Genomic DNA, 18096 nt, shown 5'->3' on the forward strand with positions numbered 1-18096 from the left:
CAGCATTTAGCTGCAGCCTTCATCAAACCACAGAGAACTTTGTCCACCTTTGATTGTCTTTAAGTTGTGTTGGAGCCACAGAGAGCAAATCTTTGTTCTTTATGGAGAACCAGTGAGACTGTTTGGACTTTCCTATGAAACATTATGGCTGACATATGTCATTTAACAAAACACAAGTGACAAAGTCTCATCAACAACATCTTTAGAAACAAACATCAACAACCAGGAAGCAGCTTCACCTCTGATCACACACACACTCAGCTCTACTCACTCACCTGGAGGATCAACAGTCAGGTAGATGATGCTGACGTGCTTCAAATTGTCTCCCTCTCTCTGCACGACAAGACACTCGTATGTTCCACTATCATTAATCGTCACATCCTTCAGAATCAAAGACACGTCTCCATCCTTCATCTGTCTGTCCTGCAGATCCACCCGGTTCTTAAAAGATGGATGCTGCTCATCTGGATCAAAGTGACCGTACCGGTACAAAAGGACATATTCGTCCTTCAGGTCAGCTCTGCTCCACTCTACAGCTCTGATGTTGTTGTTTGGAGCTCGACATGGCAGAGTGACGTTCTGTCCAGGCTCTGCTGTGATGGTTTCTGGTCTGAAAGATGAAACAACAGAGAGCAGAGAGTTTAAAGGTCAAAGTTCAACTGCTCACTTCTAAAGCAGCCAATCAGAATGAGGAGCTACAGCAAAAGATCATTGAGCTCACACACACTTCAGTTTAATTCAGTTTTATTTACATAGCACCAATTCATAAGAACAGTGTGGTCAAGGTGTTTCATATTGTAATGTAAAGATCGTTCAATGCAAGAGACAAAACCCAAACAATGAGAAAACGTCCTATGAAAAAACACTTGAACAGTCGTGCAGGGCGGGGCCTAACAGACACAATGGCTCAGAGGACATAAATATTGAAGTTAAGACAAACTGATAGTTTAGATGTAAATTAGTAGATAATGAGTCATATAGAATTCAAGCAGGTTATTGAGGGTGTATTGAAAGCTGATGTTGTGATTTGTTGCTATAGAAATGAAACTGAATTGAATCCAAATAAAATGAAGATTTTCTAACTTATTCAACACAATTTCTACTTCAGTTTAGAATTTATCTGCTTAAAAATGCATGTTTCCGAGTTAAATCTCTCTGACTTGATCCTTTCTTTTTTTCAGAATAGCCAAAGTATCCTGAGTTGTTTACAGTGAGGATGTAACACTGTTAACAAGATACCATGTTGACAATGAAGAACATAAGAGTGGAGGAATTATATCCTTAAACTTAGATACAGTTTTCATAAAGACATCTGATCAAATCTATTCCCCGTTGTTAAATGTTATTTGGATATGATCAGACAAGAGACGTTTTTCAGGAAATATTGTTAATAATGCTGCCAGTTTTCATATCTACATGGATGTTAAAATCACCCACAATTATCATTTTATCTGATCTGAGCTCTAAATCAGATAAAAGTCTGAGAATCAGACACAAACTGTGAGTAAGGCGAGTAAGTAAGTAAGTGCACGAGCAGCCCTCTCATTATAAGATGATTTACGTGATAAACATGTTTATTTTTCGTTGACATTTAGATTTTTTTTTTTGTTGTTGTTGTGTGTGGGGGTTTTTTTTTAAATTCTGTAATAATACTGTTATATATGTAAAGTTAACTGTGTTACTGTTTGTTCCATGACTTTGTATGGATTATTTTTCATAATCCTCATTATTAATGTGAGCGGGTGTTAAGTGTAAACATGTTAACGGCTGGTCTGAACTCACAGACATTTGGTTTCTTGTGTTTTTCACAGTTTAGCTATTGAACTGAGTTCCTGCAGGTTCCACAAACAAAAACACGTCCTGATAATAAGTGAACATAATGTGTGAGAGAAAGCAGCCTCTCATTATGAGACACTGTGAGTCTCTGCATGCTGCCTTTATGTAGCTACAGCTGTTTGTATAGACTGAACTAAAAGCTTTGTAGCTGCATACTGACTCCTGAAACTACAACACATCACACTGACACACACATTACACTTCTTTGTCTCTGTCACAGGGCTGGATGTAATGAAATGTTCTTAGAGTGGCATTGAAATCAAATGGGCAAAATCAAAGTCGTTTCTTTACACATATGCAGCTTTTACATAGTGTAATATGCCTTAAAATGTAACCAATGATTGTGACTTTTTTGTACAACCATTTAAAACCCAGGAGCAGATCTACAGAGGTGGCATGTGCCACCCTGATATAATCTCTTGCCACACTGAGTGCCACTGTAGTTTTGTATATGACAATGTTCTTTATTAAGGAGTGACACATGCTATGTGACACATGAATTGAATCAATATGAAAATGGCGTCACTGTATAAACATGTATATTGTACTATGGAGGAGGCAGCATTTAGCTGTAGCCTCCATAAAACCACAGAGAACTTTGTCCACCTTTGATTGTCTTTAAGTTGTGTTGGAGCCACAGAGAGCAAATCTTTGTTCTTTATGGAGAACCAGTGAGGCTGTTTGGACTTTCCTATGAAACATCAGTGCAGGAGTCTCTCAGTACATCTGTTTACAGTGAGGACAAAGAAGCAGACACAGAGAAAACATACATGACTGTAATCAGAGTACAGGAGAGTAACTTAGTAAACTTCCTGTTTGTGATTGAGGGGATTTTCTTCTGACAGCTTTTGGTTCTTCAGCTGATGAAACACATTGAATTCCTTTAATTCGATGTGTTTTCACAGACGAAACCAGCCAACAGTGAATCAAATGTTTTACACTAACGTGACATGACGTTCATCTAACCAGCAGAACCAGTTAGTGGTTACAGTAACGGGTTAATCCACTAACGCTCACATGCTTCAGTCAGCCTGTCAAATTACTTAAAAAACTGAAAGACGTCATTTTAAAGACTTACAATTTTTCTGAAACACTCAAACACTCTTCTGATCATCAGAGTGGAAAAAGTAAAATGATCTCCTGACAGATAAAAGAACTGTGAGGTCAGTGTGTCCCATCGGTTTTTCAGTAGGTGAAAAGGAAGCTACTGAAGTTTTGTTACAAAGAAGTAAAAAGTTACTCAGATGTAAATATTTGACAAATAAAAAACATCAAATCATAAAAAATGTAAAAGTTTAAAATCCCAAAGTAAAGGTGTGTCTGTATCAAACAGCTGCAGACTAAACTAACCTGTGTTTCCCTGTCAGCTGTTTTATATCAGACATCTGTGACCTGCGTCAACACTTTCACGCCCACCTTTGTTTGTCCTGTTTGAACAGCTGCAAGTCCAGACATGTGACAAACAAATACCTCAAATTCAAAGGAAAAGAAAGAAGCATAAGAATGAGAACCTTTTTCCACTAACACTGGTAGATATAAAGAGAAATTCCCACTCCACACTGTCTGTGAAATTACAGAAACTTGGTAAAATTATTACAAGCTCATGAACACTTACTGTTGTTCTGAAGGATCTCTGAAACCCTCAAAAACTCTTCTGATCGTCAGGATGGAAAAATTAAAATTATCCAGTGAAAGATATTTTTTAAACTGTGTTAGGTCCATGTGTCCTGTTGTTGTTATTTGTGAGGTCAAGAGGAACTTCCTTAAAATTTTATCCTCACAATCAAAAAAGTTTAAAAAATTAAAAATCTGAAAGTAAAGAGACCTCTGTATCAAACAGCCACCAACGAGGAAATGCACCTGTGTTTCCTTGTTCCTCGTGTGTTTGACGAATCACAGTGAAAGCTGGAGCGGCTGGTCCTGGCTCAGCTTCGGCACCTGGTGAGCTCATCACTGGACCCACTTCAGTTTGCCTACCAGCCTGGCATTGGAGCAGATGATGCCGTCATTCACCTCCTACATCGTTCCCTCGCTCACCTGGAGACCGCTGGAAGCACTGTGAGAATCATGTTCTTTGATTTCTCCAGTGCCTTCAACACCAATCTTCCCACGGTCCTGAAGGACAAGCTGGAGAACTCAGGAGTGGACCATCACCTCACTACATGGATACTGGACTACATCACCGACCGACCACAGTATGTGAGAACTCAGTCAGGGCTGTGTGTCGGACAGGGTCGTCTGCAGTATGGGGGCCCCACAGGGAACGGTTCTGGCTCCGTTCCTCTTCACCATCTACGCTGCAGACTTCTCCCACAATTCCACCCAGTGCTTCCTGCAGAAGTTCTCTGATGACTCTGCAATAGTCGGCCTCATCACTGATGGGGACGACAAGGAGTATAGAGGACTGACCCAAGACTTTGTGGACTGGTGCCAGCTGAACTGCCTCCAGATCAACACTAATAAAACCAAGGAGCTGGTGGTAGACTTCTGCAGGCACTAAACATTCAAGGTATGGACATTGAGACTGTGGACAGCTACAGGTACCTTGGTGTTCATCTGAACAATAAACTGGACTGGACTCATAACTCAGACGCTCTCTAAAGAAAAGAGACTCACGGTGTGGGACAGAGCAGGCTGTACCTGCTGCTGAGGTCTTTTGGAGTGAAGGGCCCACTCCTGAAGACCTTCTATGACTCTGTGGTGGCCTCAGCCACCTTTTATGGTGTAGTCTGCTGGGGCAACAGCATCTCCTGGGCCACCACTGTTCTAGGATGCCCTCTGGACCCAGTGGAGGTGGTGAGTGACAGGAGAATGGTGGCTAAGCTGTCATCACTGTTGGACAACGTCTCCCACCCCATGCAGCAGACTGTGACAGCACTGAGCAGCTCCTTCAGTGGGAGACTGCGGCACCCACGATGTGGGACGGAGAGATCTTTCTCAGGTCTTTCTCTCCAACTGTTGTCAGACTCCTGAACAAAGACTTCACAACTGACCAAACACACACATCCACACATGTGCAATAACACTAAGTGTAATTTTTTTTCTGTTAACATAGTATTTTATTCTATTGTATATAGTATCTTATTCTTATTATCTTATCCCAGTCCATTGTTTTTCTTCATTTTTGCTGTAACTTGTACTGTCCACTTTCTGCTGTGACACAACAAATTTCCCACATGTGGGACTAATAAAGCTTATCTTATTTTACATGTGAGCTTTTAATGAAACCACAAAAGAGTTCAGAGAATCAGAATCAGAATGGGTTTATTGCCAGATGTTGAGGTTTACAACATTAGGAAATTGCTGCGGTGCTTCAGTGCAGACAATAAGAATTAAAGTGCTATGTAGAAAGAAAGATATGTGCATGAGATATACATGAGATATATACATGAGAATAAGAATTATGAGTGCTACGTAGAAAGATATATACATGAGTGCAGGTGGTGATCAGTGCCAAACATGAAATGATGCAGTGACACAGCGTAGGGTCATGTGTTAGTGGCGGGGACAATCATGTGGTTATTGTTCATGTGTCCAACAGCAGAGGGGAAGAAACTGTTCTTGTGGCGAGAGGTTCTGGTGCGAATGGACCGGAGCCTCCTGCCTGAGGGGAGCAGGTCAAACAGACTGTGTCCAGGGTGAGAAGGGTCAGCTGAGATCCGGGCTGCACGCCCCAGTGTCCTGGAGGTGTACAGGTCCTGCAGAGATGGGAGTCTGCAGCCAATCACCTTCTCAGCAGAGCGCACAACACGCTGCAGTCTCTGTTTGTCCCTGATAGTGGCTCCAGCGTACCACACGGTGATGGAGGAGGTGAGGATGGACTCGATGATTGCGGTGTAGAACTGCATCATCGTCCGTGTTGGCAGGTTGAATTTCTTCAGCTGCCTCAGGAAGTACATCCTCTGCTGGGCTTTCTTGATGACGGAGGTGATGGTGGGCTCCCACTTCAGGTCCTGGGTGATGGTGGTACCCAGGAAGCGGAATGAGTCCACAGAGGTGATGGGGGTGTCAGTCAGGATGATGGGGGGGAGTGGGGCTGTGTGCTTCCTGAAGTCCACAATAATCTCCACTGTCTTCTGGGCATTCAGCACCAGGTTGTTGTGGCTGCACCAAGACACCAGACGTTCAACCTCCCTCCTGTAGGCAGACTCATCCCCGTCAGAGATGAGCCCAATGACGGTGGTGTCATCTGCGAACTTGATTAGCTTGACAGACTGGTGGGTGGAGGTGCAGCAGTTGGTGTACAGGGAGAAGAGCAGAGGAGAAAGAACACAGCCCTGAGGGGAGCCGGTGCTGATGGTCCGGGAGTCCGAGACATTCTTTCCCAGCCTCACATGCTGCTTCCTGTCCGTCAGGAAGTCAGTGATCCACCGGCAGATGGGATCAGGCACATTCATCTGGGAAAGCTTGCCTCGGAGATGGTCTGGGAGGATGGTGTTGAAGGCAGAGCTGAAGTCCACAAACAGTTCAATGTGAAGATTCATTTTTACCGGTTCTCAGGAGGATGTGTGGATTAAGGAAATGGAAAAAAGACCATTCTGACCAGATGGAGACTAGCACAAAATTATAATAAATAAACAATACAAGGCGAGTGGTTATCTGATGCTATTATTATCATTATTATTATATCATAATCTTGTTTTCTAATGTATTCTGATTATGTACAGGGGTTTAGACTTGTTAGTTCGTAGGGTTTGGATTCTGTGCTCCTTCTTTTTAGTGTCTGCCCGTGTGTTTCCTCTGTTCTCCGTCTGTACCGTGTCTTTAAATCCAGTCTATGTATGTCCTGTTTTATTTTGAAGGTCCGTATCTGATGTCAGTGTGTTCCGTGCACCCTCCCTGGTGATTCAAATTCAGGTTTCGGTTTTGTTTTGTTAGTTTTCCCAGTTTAGACTCTTTCTTGGTTTTGTTTCTTGCCACTCTCGCTTTTGGTCGTATGTCACCCTCCTGCAATAAAGCTCACTCACATCTCAGCCAGTGCCTGCGTTTTGGGTCCTTATCTCTCCTAAACACATCTTGTCCCGCAAACCGTCACAGTGGGTGGAGCCAACTTTCACTTTTATCGGGAATACGTTGAATTGAAGATTGTATAACAAAGACTAATTTCCTCACTTAATAGGCTTCTAAAAAATGAAACTTAAAAAGCGTAAATAAAAATAACCTAAATAAACCTAAACTATCATCTGCTCACAGGTGACGTCACACTTGTTAGTGATCATGCTATAATATTTTTGATACCAGTATTCACTTCTGGTGGAAACAACTGCTGCAGCGCTGACTGCTGACAGGACACCTCCTGAGCATGCGCAGTGGGCCACATATTCTAGAACCTGAAGCACTGTTGAGTCTGTTATTGAGGCTTGAACAGTGTTTATAGTCCAGCTCCACCAGAGGGCGCTTTAACACAATCAGATGTGCCTATGGTGCATTTACAGAGTTTTCTTTGAAGACAATTTCATAATTATGTTTAGAAGAAACTCCAACACATTGTACATAAAGTCAGTTTATTAATAAAGTTTCCTCCAGATCACCAAAACTTCATATGGATCTATTAAAATAAGGGTAGATCGAGAAGATCAAGTGAGACCAAAGTTTATTGAACCTGCAGAGAAACCAGATCACTGCTGTGGAGACGACAGCACACTTAGAAAGTGGTGGTGAAGTTACCATAAAAAAATCTTTATGGTGCCATTCTTTTTTTTCTTTTTCTGCATCTTTATATAAAATAAAAATCTCTCCATTTGAATGTTCTGCCCCTCAGTGAGGGTAACTTTATGAGGAGAACAAAGATAATATAAACTAGTGTGTTTTACAGTGGATTTGTGGACCAGTTAGAGAACAGCAGCTAGATTCCAGAGGGTGGACTGGTGGACCACTTCAGTGATTAGATGACATTTGACTCTGCCAAAACAACAACAACAAAAAAAAAATCCACACACAGGAGGAGAATACGAGCACAAAGCCAAGCTTCATTCTTCTCTTTATAAACAGCATAGAATGAGGACATGTCAGCGAATGCATCACAGTTAAAATAATTTAACGTTCTGCTTTTGATCATGTGACGTATTTAACTTTTTTACATATTTTCTGCTGATGTGTCAGATCACACAGCATCTGCATAGACATGCAGTGTTATTTTCATACATTTTAACCACAAGATAAATTTTTAGACAAACCATTTTAAGACAGTTTACTGGCACCAGAATATTTACTCACTGCAAAAACTCAAAATCTTACCAAGTATATTTGTCTCATTTCTAGTCAAAAATATCTCTTTACACTTAAAATAAGACACATTAGGCTAAAGAGTAACAATTCAGTGAGATACAGTGGGATGCAAAAGTTTTGGCCACCTCATTAATAGTCATTGTTTTCCTGTATAAATCGTTGGTCGTTTCAATAAGAAATGTCAGTTAAATATATCATATAGGAGACACACACAGTGATATTTGAGAAGAGAAATGAAGTTTATTGGATTTACAGAAAGTGTGCAATAATTGTTTAAACAAAAATCAGGTAAATGCATAAATTTGGGCACTGTTGTCATTTTATTGATTCCAAAAAGTTTAGAACTAATTATTGAACTCAAATTGGCTCGGTAAGCTCAGTGACCCCTGACCTACACACACACAGGTGAATCCAATAATGAGAAAAAGTATTTAAGGGGTCAATTGTAAATTTCCCTCTTTTAATTTTCTCTGAAGATTAGCAACATGGGGGTCTCAAAACAACTCTCAAATGACCTGAAGACAAAGATTGTTCACCATCATGGTTCAGGGGAAGGATACAGAAAGCTGTCTCAGAAATTTAAGCTGTCTGTTTCCACAGTTAGGAATAGGGATGGGTATCGTTTAGGTTTTATCCGATACCGGTGCCAAATCGGTACTTTTGAAACGGTGCCGGTGCTTAAACGGTGCTCAAACCGGTGCTTAAAGAATGGAGAACACAAAATTGGTCCAAAAACCTCTCATGTTCAGCTGTTTTTTTGTAAAAAGATAACAATGTTAGCCTTTTCTGCAGCTATGGGGCATATATGGTATCACTCTTGGCTGGAAGCAGTGCTTAAACAATGGAAAAAACACAAACTTTGTCCAAAAACCTCTCATGTTTAGCTGTTTCCCACTTTTTCTTTGGTCATTTTAGCCTTTTTGGCCAGGGTGAAGGGAGCATCTGCCATCAAACAAGAAGACAGCCGCATGTAGCTATGATGATGTTTGCATCACAGTATCAGCTTAAAGCACTTGTTGCAGGCTGCTGAGTTTGCATATTTTGCTGTGAAGTACAGCCAGACTTTTGGCCGCTTCGCCTTGGACATTTTTAATCTGTAGCTCTGCATAAAAGAACGTACGTACCTGGACCCGCCTACTATCCTCGGAAACGTAAAATGATTGGCTAGAAGTGTATCACAGCTCAGGGAAAAAAAGCACCGAAATAAAGCACCGAAATGTGCGCTGCTTTTCGGTCTGGTTACTACCGTTTATGTCAGAACCGGTGCCATCATGGCACCGGACACTGGTACCCATCCCTAGTTAGGAACATATTGAGAAAATTTACACAAGGACTTTATACAAGGAGATGCTGTATGTGAGAGTGATGCAGAGGAAGCCTTTTCTCCGCCCTCAGCACAAACAGAGCCGCTTGAGGTTTGCTGAAGCACATTTGGACAAGCCGGCTTCATTCTGGAATAAGGTGCTGTGGACTGATCAAACTAAAATTGAGTTATTTGGGCATAACAAGGGGCTTTATTCATGGAGGAAACAGAACACAGCATTCAAAGAAAAACACCTGCTGCCTACAGTAAAATATATGGTGGTGGTTCCATCATGCTGTGGGGCCAGTGCAGGGACTGGGAATCTTGTCAAAGCTGAGGGACATATGGATTCCACTCAGTATCTGAGTCATCTCAGTCCCCAGACCTGAATATTATTGAAAATCTGTGGTGTGAGTTAAAGAGAGCTGTCCGTGCTCGGAAGCCATCAAACCTGAATGAACTAGAGATGTTTTGTAAAGAGGAATGGTCCAAAATACCTTCAACCACAATCCAGACTCTCATTGGAAGCTACAGGAAGCGTTTAGAGGCTGTAATTTCTGCAAAAGGCGGATCTACTAAATATTGATTTCATTTCTTTTTTTTGTGGTGCCCAAATTTATGCACCTGCCTAAATTTGTTTAAAACAATTATTGCACACTTTCTGTGAATCCAATAAACTTCATTTCACTTCTGCAATATCACTGTGTGTGTCTCCTATATGATATATTTCACTGACATTTTTTATTGTAACAACCAACGATTTATACAGGAAAATAATGACTGATATTGATAACAAGGCTGTCAAAACTTTTGAATCCCACTGTATATTAACTTGTTTTAAGACAGTGAATCTAGTGAATTTCAACCTAAAATATCTTGTAGTAAGTGAAAAAATCTGCCATGGAAACAAGTGAAAATTCTCTAGTTTCTCTCTAGTTTCAAGATTCACTGTCTTGAAACAAGTTTCTGTATCTTACAGAAATGTTGCTCTGTAGCTGATTGTGTCTTATTTTAAGTGTAATTAGATCATTTTGACTTGAATATTTCCAAGCTTCAAAATCCAGAAAAGAAACGTTCTGTTTCCTCTGGATGGCTAAAGGTTACTACAGAGCATTTTGTAATAACTTCTGCTTTGAATGGCCTGTTATGGTCCATTTGTCTTAAGGCCGAGTATAATATAATTGTATGAACATCACAATGAAAATCGTCCTCCAATCTCTGACATATAACATGCTGATACTGTTTTCTTGAAAAATGCAACGTATGTTTATCTGGAATAAACATACTTTGCATTTATCTGGATGTCAGTTTAAACAGTAAAAAGAAGCAGTGGCAAAGTGATTACATGCTTTGCAGTTCAATCAGCCCCAGTTTCAACTTTTTTGATTCACAGGCTTCCAGATAAAGGTTTATAAGTGTGAAGTGAGCTTTTATCTGGTAAAGAGCATGAGTCATAGCGTGTGGTTTTTTTTTTCAGCTTAGGTTACCATGATGGCTGGAAAAAAGGGTGAGCCGCTTGTCTCTGTCCATAGTCAAAGATAAGGAGCTGAACCTGGGCCTTCTTGTTCTGATGGTTGTTTGTCCATAACCGATGTCTTCAGTTCTCACTGCTGAGTAGATCACAGCTGAGTCACACTCTGAGAATAAAACATATTAGATTACTGCATTATTTGTTTACCATGATGCACTGTGAAGAGATTAAGTGATCATTTTTATAAACCACAGCAGCTTTTCAGTGTTCTTAACACCTCAACTGTGACACAGCTTTGACAATAGAGAAGTGGGGGTGTTTCTGTGGAAAAGAAAACTGGACGACCACAAAGCTGCCACCTGCTTTCAGTGCAGATTGACTCTCTTTACTATAGAGCACATAGCAAACACTTGTCGCAGCCTGAACACTATTTTAAAAATTAAATCTACTTTGGCTGAATTTCTGTGTGCAGGATTTAGAGAAATTCTTTTCCAGATCATGTCTCCATGTCCTTGGAGATGTGTTTTTAAAATGAACAGCTCTGTGTTGAAACACCTGCAGCTGGCGTGTTTTCTTTCTATCAGAAACAGGATGCTGGACGACTGCAGAGCTGTTAGCTTCAGTTAACCACAGACCACAAACACACAGTCCAGCTCACAGTGAACAACACTCAGTAAGCACAGAGTGAAAGACTAAGTTTGCACATTTTAGTTAAGGCGATTTCATAACAAAAGTATATGTGTATTGCTATGAAAACATCTTCTCCTACCTTTGCCTTTCAAAATTTTTTAGACATTTCTTCTTTCCCTTTTTTTATTATACAGGTAGAAAATATTTTCAAAATCCAAAATATCGCGATACTGCGATATTTTCACAGACCTTCAGTCAGTGAATTGCCACCATACTGTGGTGGAGGTATTTGTGTGTCCCAGTGATCCCACAGACTGTGTTGTCAAGGACTGTTAGGGCTTCCTAAGACTGACTGGACCAGAGTGTGTGTTCAGACAAAGAGTGACCCCCTATAAGAAGCAATAAACCAAAGGACCAGTTTACCCTCTCTGGGACTGGGTTACTAGGACCCACCCTGGAGCCAAGCCTGGGGAGGATGCTTAATGGAGCACCTGGTGGCTGGGCCATAGGCCATGAGGGCCAGCTTCAAGATATGTGGAATTTTTCTGTCAGTCGTCCACCCACAGGAGCTGCCATATGGGCCAGGTCTAATGTGTGGTGCAGTGAAGTGTGGATGTATACTCAGCTGTTAAGTCTTGCAACTGGGACATGTAACTTCACCTCTTGGAATATTGTTCAATGCTACAACCAATTCAGTCCATGTAAAACAGTTGGAATAGCTCTGTGACAAAGAGCCCAAGGTCTTGGGCCCTTTGTCACAGATGCTCTTCATAACTGAGGGCTTCATCAGGTGATGTACTCATGCTCGCTCAGGAGCAGTTCACAGCCAAGAGGGGAATAAGAATTAACGCCTCTAAGTCTGAGGCCATGGTCCTCGGGTAAGGAGGATGAGTTCAGCCCCAAATGGAGGAATTTAAGTCTTGCTTATGAGTGGAGGGAGAGGAAGAACTACTTTTATGATATTTGGAAATTTCCTCCCAAAGATGTCTTAAAATATTTACAAATATCCTGACGTAAAAAAGTTTGAAACATTGCATTACCTTCACTTTTTCTGATTGGTTGTTGCAGACACTTGGATATGTTGATGACACTGCACGTGATGTCAGTGATGATGTCATCTTCTCCATTACCTTGATCCGATAAAAATTAAACAATAATATAAGTTCTGTAAACAGAGATTACATGTAAGAAAGTTGTTACTGTGGTCATCATGAATGTGAAATTTATTCTAATAAACAAACTCAGACATGAAACATCAGGAAGTCTGAGTCTCACCTTCAGGTTTCCTGTGAACACATCGTCTCATCAGCAGAACCAGCAAAACCAGTAGAGCCACAACACAGACTGATCCAACAGATGACAACACAGAGAGAACAGGAGGAGAGAGTGATGGAGGAAGAGTGATGGAGGTGGAACCAGGAGGACAGGTGGATGTAGGTGGAGGTGTGGATGTAGGTGGAGGTGTGGATGTAGGTGGAGGTGTGGATGTAGGTGGAGGTGTGGTGGTGTGTTCCCCTAAAATAAAGCAAACTCAGTCATTAAGTTGTCGTCACATTGTGAATGTTGAAAGCTGCAGAAACACAGACAGGTGAGTGTGTCACCTGTGACAGTGATCCAGCTGGATGGAGACTCTCCATGACCGCTGATGTCACACTTGTAGAGGCCTTCATCAGACCTGGAAACATGCTGGATGGTCATGTGACCTGTAGGCTGCTTCCTGATGAGGGAGCCATCTTTATAGAAAGCAGCTGGGAGGTTGGAGGGAGTGGTCTTTGTTTTACAGAGCAGAGTGACGTCATCTCCCTCCATCACAGGGAGGACAGGACTCTGCAGGATCACTGATCCACCTCAACACAGAGACAAACTACAGCATTTCATCCATTTACACACAGCTTCATCAACACTAACTCCACACACTCAGCTTACCAGTGACTGTCAGGTTAACCATGTTACTGATGGGACCCTCTCTGGACTCACACCAGTAAACTCCATTGTCCCATGGGAAAACATTGATGTCACAGGAGGAACCAACTGCCTCCCCCCACCCATCTTCACATTGACTCATCTGTTGTTTGCTTGTGTTTCTCCTCAGAGTCCATCCAGCAGAGCTGTCGTCCTCCTCACAGCTCAGAGACACAAAGTCTCCTTTAAAGAACTGAGAGCTGCTGGGACTCACAGTCAGACGAGCTGTGAGGGTTACAATGAAAAACCAATGATCTGTTTATTTTATGAAATCTGACACAATTGTTAGCATGTTTTGCTTAATCAGTTGTTTCATCAGTTTTATATCTGAGATCCATTCTGGAAACATTAACTTAAGTTAAAAGCAATACGAATAAACCAAAATATTTTAAGTTTGCAATACATAAAACCATTAATAACAGAGGATTACCAGCAGGTAAAATAAGTAAAAATAAGTACAATAATTTCTTCAGTAAATTTATTTCCAAAGATGCTACTGACACCAGGTGTGGGTGACAACCGATCCACACACGCAAAGAAATCAAACCGTAGAAATCCATAAATTGTGCGTAATAATGAGAAATGACAGAGGAAAGGGAGAGAGAGAGGTAGAAAGGCATGGGCAGTCATGAAACCAGCTGAAATCTATAAATAATTAGAAAGCAATCCTGCCAGTTAGTGCAAATTAATATCAGCTGGTTCACTTCCATATGTGTCTCATTATCAAAATGTCACACAAGAAACATCTCATGATGATTAAAACCAATGAATAGTTCTTATGCAGTGTTTGTTTTTTTACTGTACAGCTGTGGCCAAAAGCTTTGAGAATGACACAAAGTTTGCTGCTTCAGTTTTTATGATAGCAATTTCCATATACTCCAGAATGTTATGACGAGTGATCAGATGAATTGCAAAATCCTTCTTTGTCATGAAAATGAAATTAATCTCAAAAATTCAATTTCCACTGCATTTCATCATTCAGCATTTCATGCCATAAAAGGACCTGCTGAGATCATTTCAATAATGTTCTCATCAACTCAAGTGACAATGTTTACGAGCACAAGGCTGGAGATCATTTTGTTATGCTGACTGAGTTAGAATAGCAGACTGGATGCTTGACATCATTGTTCTTCCTGTTAAACATGGTTACCTGGAAGGAAACACATGTAGCCATCATTGTGTTACATAAAAATGCCTTCACAGGCAAGGATGTTGTTGCTACTAAGACTGCACCTAAATCAACCATTTATCAGATCATCAAGAACTTCAAGGAAAGAGGTTCAATTATTGTGAAGACGGCTTCAGGGCGCTCAAGAAAGTCCAGCAAACACCAGGACCGCCTCCTAAAGATAATTCAGCTGCGCTATCGGAGTGCCACCAGTGCAGAGCTTGCTCAGGAATGGCAGCAGGCAGGTGTGAGCGCATCTGCACACACAGTGAGGTGAAGACCTTTGGAAGATGGCCAGGTGTCAAGAAGGGCAGCAAAGAAGCCACTTCTCTCCAAAAAACCATCAGGGAAGAACTGGTATTCTGCAAAAAGTACAGCTGAGGACTGGGGTGAAGTCATATTCTCTGATCAAGCCCCTTTCCGATTGTTTGGGGCATCTGGAAAAAGGCCTGTCCGGAGAAGAAAAAGGTGAACACTACCATCAGTCCTGCAGTGATCCGTTCCGCGATGTTTTCCAACTGTCGCTCAAGGGTCTCATTTTGAGCAGGCCTCTCTCTGATGTTTCCCCTCATACGCTCAATGGTGTTGTTTTGAGCCTTCACAGCAGCTGTAAGCGTCTCCAAGGTGTTGACCATATTACGTTCGTTGTGAGAGGTCGCACCTCGTCCCGTCGCTTCGAATCCAGCGGGCAGCCTTGTGGGGGTTTGAACAGCCGGTTCCGCTTTCTTATTTCTCTGATAAAGCAGGGCTAGGCCAACGCCGATCAGCATGAACCCTGTTATCATGGTTCCGAATAGGTAGATATCTTCAGCGTCCTCGATCGACAGTCCCGCCAGGCACACGGTCCTCCAGTTCTGCCACCCGTCCATCGTGTAACCGGCAGGGAAAGTCCCTCCAGGGCACTCAGGCTCTCCCGAGCCCCGACTTCTCGTTGAGAAAAGGGTGTCAATAGCACTCAGAGACCAGTTGATCAAATCCATAATTCTCTTTTAGGTTTAGAGAACGACAGTGAGAGACTGTTCCAGGGAAAGTAAATTCACACAAGACAAGACAAGGACATAGAGGCGAAGCAGGGAAGATAAGGGTGAGGAGGAGAGGAGAAAGTGCGACCGCCTTCGCTGAGAGCTCAAGAAGAAACATCTGTTGCCGTCTACCAGAGTGATGAAGATGAAGCGAGGGTCAACAGAGTCAAGCAAGACAACGATTGCAAAAACACACCCAAGGAAACTCAGCTGGTTTCACAAAAACGCCATAAAGCTGCTAGAATGGTCCAGCCGGGATAGCTCAGTAGGTAGAGTGGTTGCCCCATGATCGGAAGGTCGGGGGTTCGATTCCCCTTAACAGCTACCCTGAGGTACCCCTGAGCAAGGTACCGTCCCTACACACTGCTCCCCGGGCGCCCAATGGCTGCCCACTGTTTCACTGAGTGAATGGGTTAAATGCAGAGAGCAATTTCCCCACGGGGCTCAATAAAGTACAATAAAGTACAATCCATCCAGCCAATCACCTGAATCCAACTGAAAAACTATGGAAAGAATCCCAAAAGGTTGATTTTGTTCATCTGGACATAATGTTTTCAGTGGGGGAAACTTTTTGTAACTCGTTCAAGTGATTTCTTCAGTCTCAGCTGACTGCAGGTTTATAAACACTATATTTGCATAATGAGTGAAACTAGCACCACTGAAGGAACAATGGGCTGGGAGGTCAGTTCCTTGATCATTAATATGCAAATTCTCATGACCATTGATCAACAACCACTGATCAATGGCCATGAGTACCATTCACAGAGAGTTGGGGAATGGCTGCAATCACAGCATTGTAAGATGGTGACAGATGTCCCCTTAGGCCCCTTCCTCGATTCAGAGATGGTCTTTCCCTTTTCATGTAAATGGCCTCCTTTACTCTGCCCTCAAACCAGCGTTCCTCCCTGTCCAGGATGTGTACAGAGGAACGCCCGTAGGTGTGAATAGACTGCAGAGTCCTGGCCTGACGAGGTAGCTCTTCTGTGTTGTGCCATCCGCTTCACTAGAGGTTGTTTGGTTTCCCCGATGTATAAATTTTGGCACATAACAGCGAACACTATGTTCCTTTGTTTGTGTCGGGGGACCCGATCCTTGGGGTGGACCAATTTTCGTGCAGCATGTTTAGGGTTTGCAAGCCACAGAGTGTTTAGAGATAGGATGTTAGTTACAAAGAGTTGAATTTAGGATGAGAGGTATTGTTTTTATTTTTTTTATATGCAGTTTCTTAAGTACAGGTGTTGTAAAGGCTGATTAGAAAGGTGAAGGAAAACTGAATAATATCAGTTATTATGGTGAACACAGGGTAAGTTTTAAGAGGGTCAAACTGACGAGTGGATTACTTGAATTTTTGAATAAGGTTAGAAATTGTAGAAACAGCGAAAAGTTTCCGATTTGAAAGTATGCAAGTGAACGGGTCTGAGGGAAGTGGTGAAGGCAAAGTGTCGCAGGTGTTAGTGGTTAGATGTTGGTGAAACTTGTCAACTTTAGTGTTTAAAATTTACATTAATATATTAAATGATAAATAGAACAGGATTACAGATGAGACGACAGAAGAAGGTTACTGACCTTGGTTTGTTGTGCAGCTCAGCAGTGAGATCAGAACTAAAGAGAAATGACACTCAGGTTGATTTGAGGTGAACATAAAGAACAACTCCACACAAACAGCTGACAAACACACAAACACACAAACTCACTGGAAAAAAATACTGGAAAAATGTGTAAAACTAAAAAAAAAAAAAAAAACAGAACCATGTATCCATTCTGCTGCTTGTCCACTTTAGACTCTATCACAGCTGTTATTACATTATTACATTATTATTATTATTACATTACAGACATTCACACCTGCAGCCACTTTAGAATCATCAGTTAGTCTAACTTGTCTTTGGACTGTGAGAGGAAACCTACATAGACACTAACCACTGCACATCTGTCACATCTGTACTTTTTAATATCATTTACATATCTTTAAATTCTGTTTTTATTAACATGTCTTGAGGTTTATCTTACAGTTATTGACAAGTAATGATGTAATTTTGTACTGTTCTCACAGTTTATATCTTGAAAGCTGCTTTTTATGTGCATTGACTTTAATGTGAGTAAAAATTATCAACTACTTTTAAAAGTCATGTGTCCACTGTGCAGCTGTGTTGATATAATGAGTGAATGATTTGATCTTTTCACTGCCTGCTGTGTTTCCTCGACTCCTGAGCAAAGATAAAGAGTCAGTTCAGACCTGCAGTTGGTCCTCGTGGTGTTTTGAACTTGAATTCAGCCTGATTTGTTTTTCATGTCTTCTCCTCCATCATCAGTTATCAGGAGAGCAGACAGTCAAAGTACAAGAATTCAAACAAACACAGAGATTCTACTTACAGAGCAGACACAGCACAGATGTTTCCTTCATCGTCCTTCTCACTCATTTGAGCTTTTTGTCATTTCTGTCACTGACACCAAGTAAAGCCCGCCCTCTTCCTCT

At 41.6% G+C, this 18096-nt stretch overlaps 1 protein-coding gene across 1 annotated transcript; it reads right to left on the reverse strand.

The window, feature by feature from the left end:
* Positions 1–267: 267 nt before the first annotated feature.
* Positions 268–18024, reverse strand: LOC146635244 (uncharacterized). The gene is made up of 9 exons (XM_085350063.1): positions 17994–18024; positions 17187–17222; positions 13395–13655; positions 13070–13315; positions 12744–12983; positions 12509–12598; positions 10920–11004; positions 485–610; positions 268–331 (listed from the first exon to the last, which is right to left on the reverse strand). Exons 1-9 carry the CDS (start codon positions 18022–18024, stop codon positions 268–270), a joined length of 1179 nt encoding a protein of 392 aa, XP_085206189.1.
* Positions 18025–18096: the final 72 nt, after the last annotated feature.

The sequence above is a fragment of the Diplotaxodon limnothrissa genome, linkage group LG3 (assembly GCF_057381915.1).
Source record: "Diplotaxodon limnothrissa isolate DT_005_m linkage group LG3, D_limnothrissa_male_GT1.1, whole genome shotgun sequence".
Lineage (NCBI taxonomy): Eukaryota > Metazoa > Chordata > Actinopteri > Cichliformes > Cichlidae > Diplotaxodon > Diplotaxodon limnothrissa.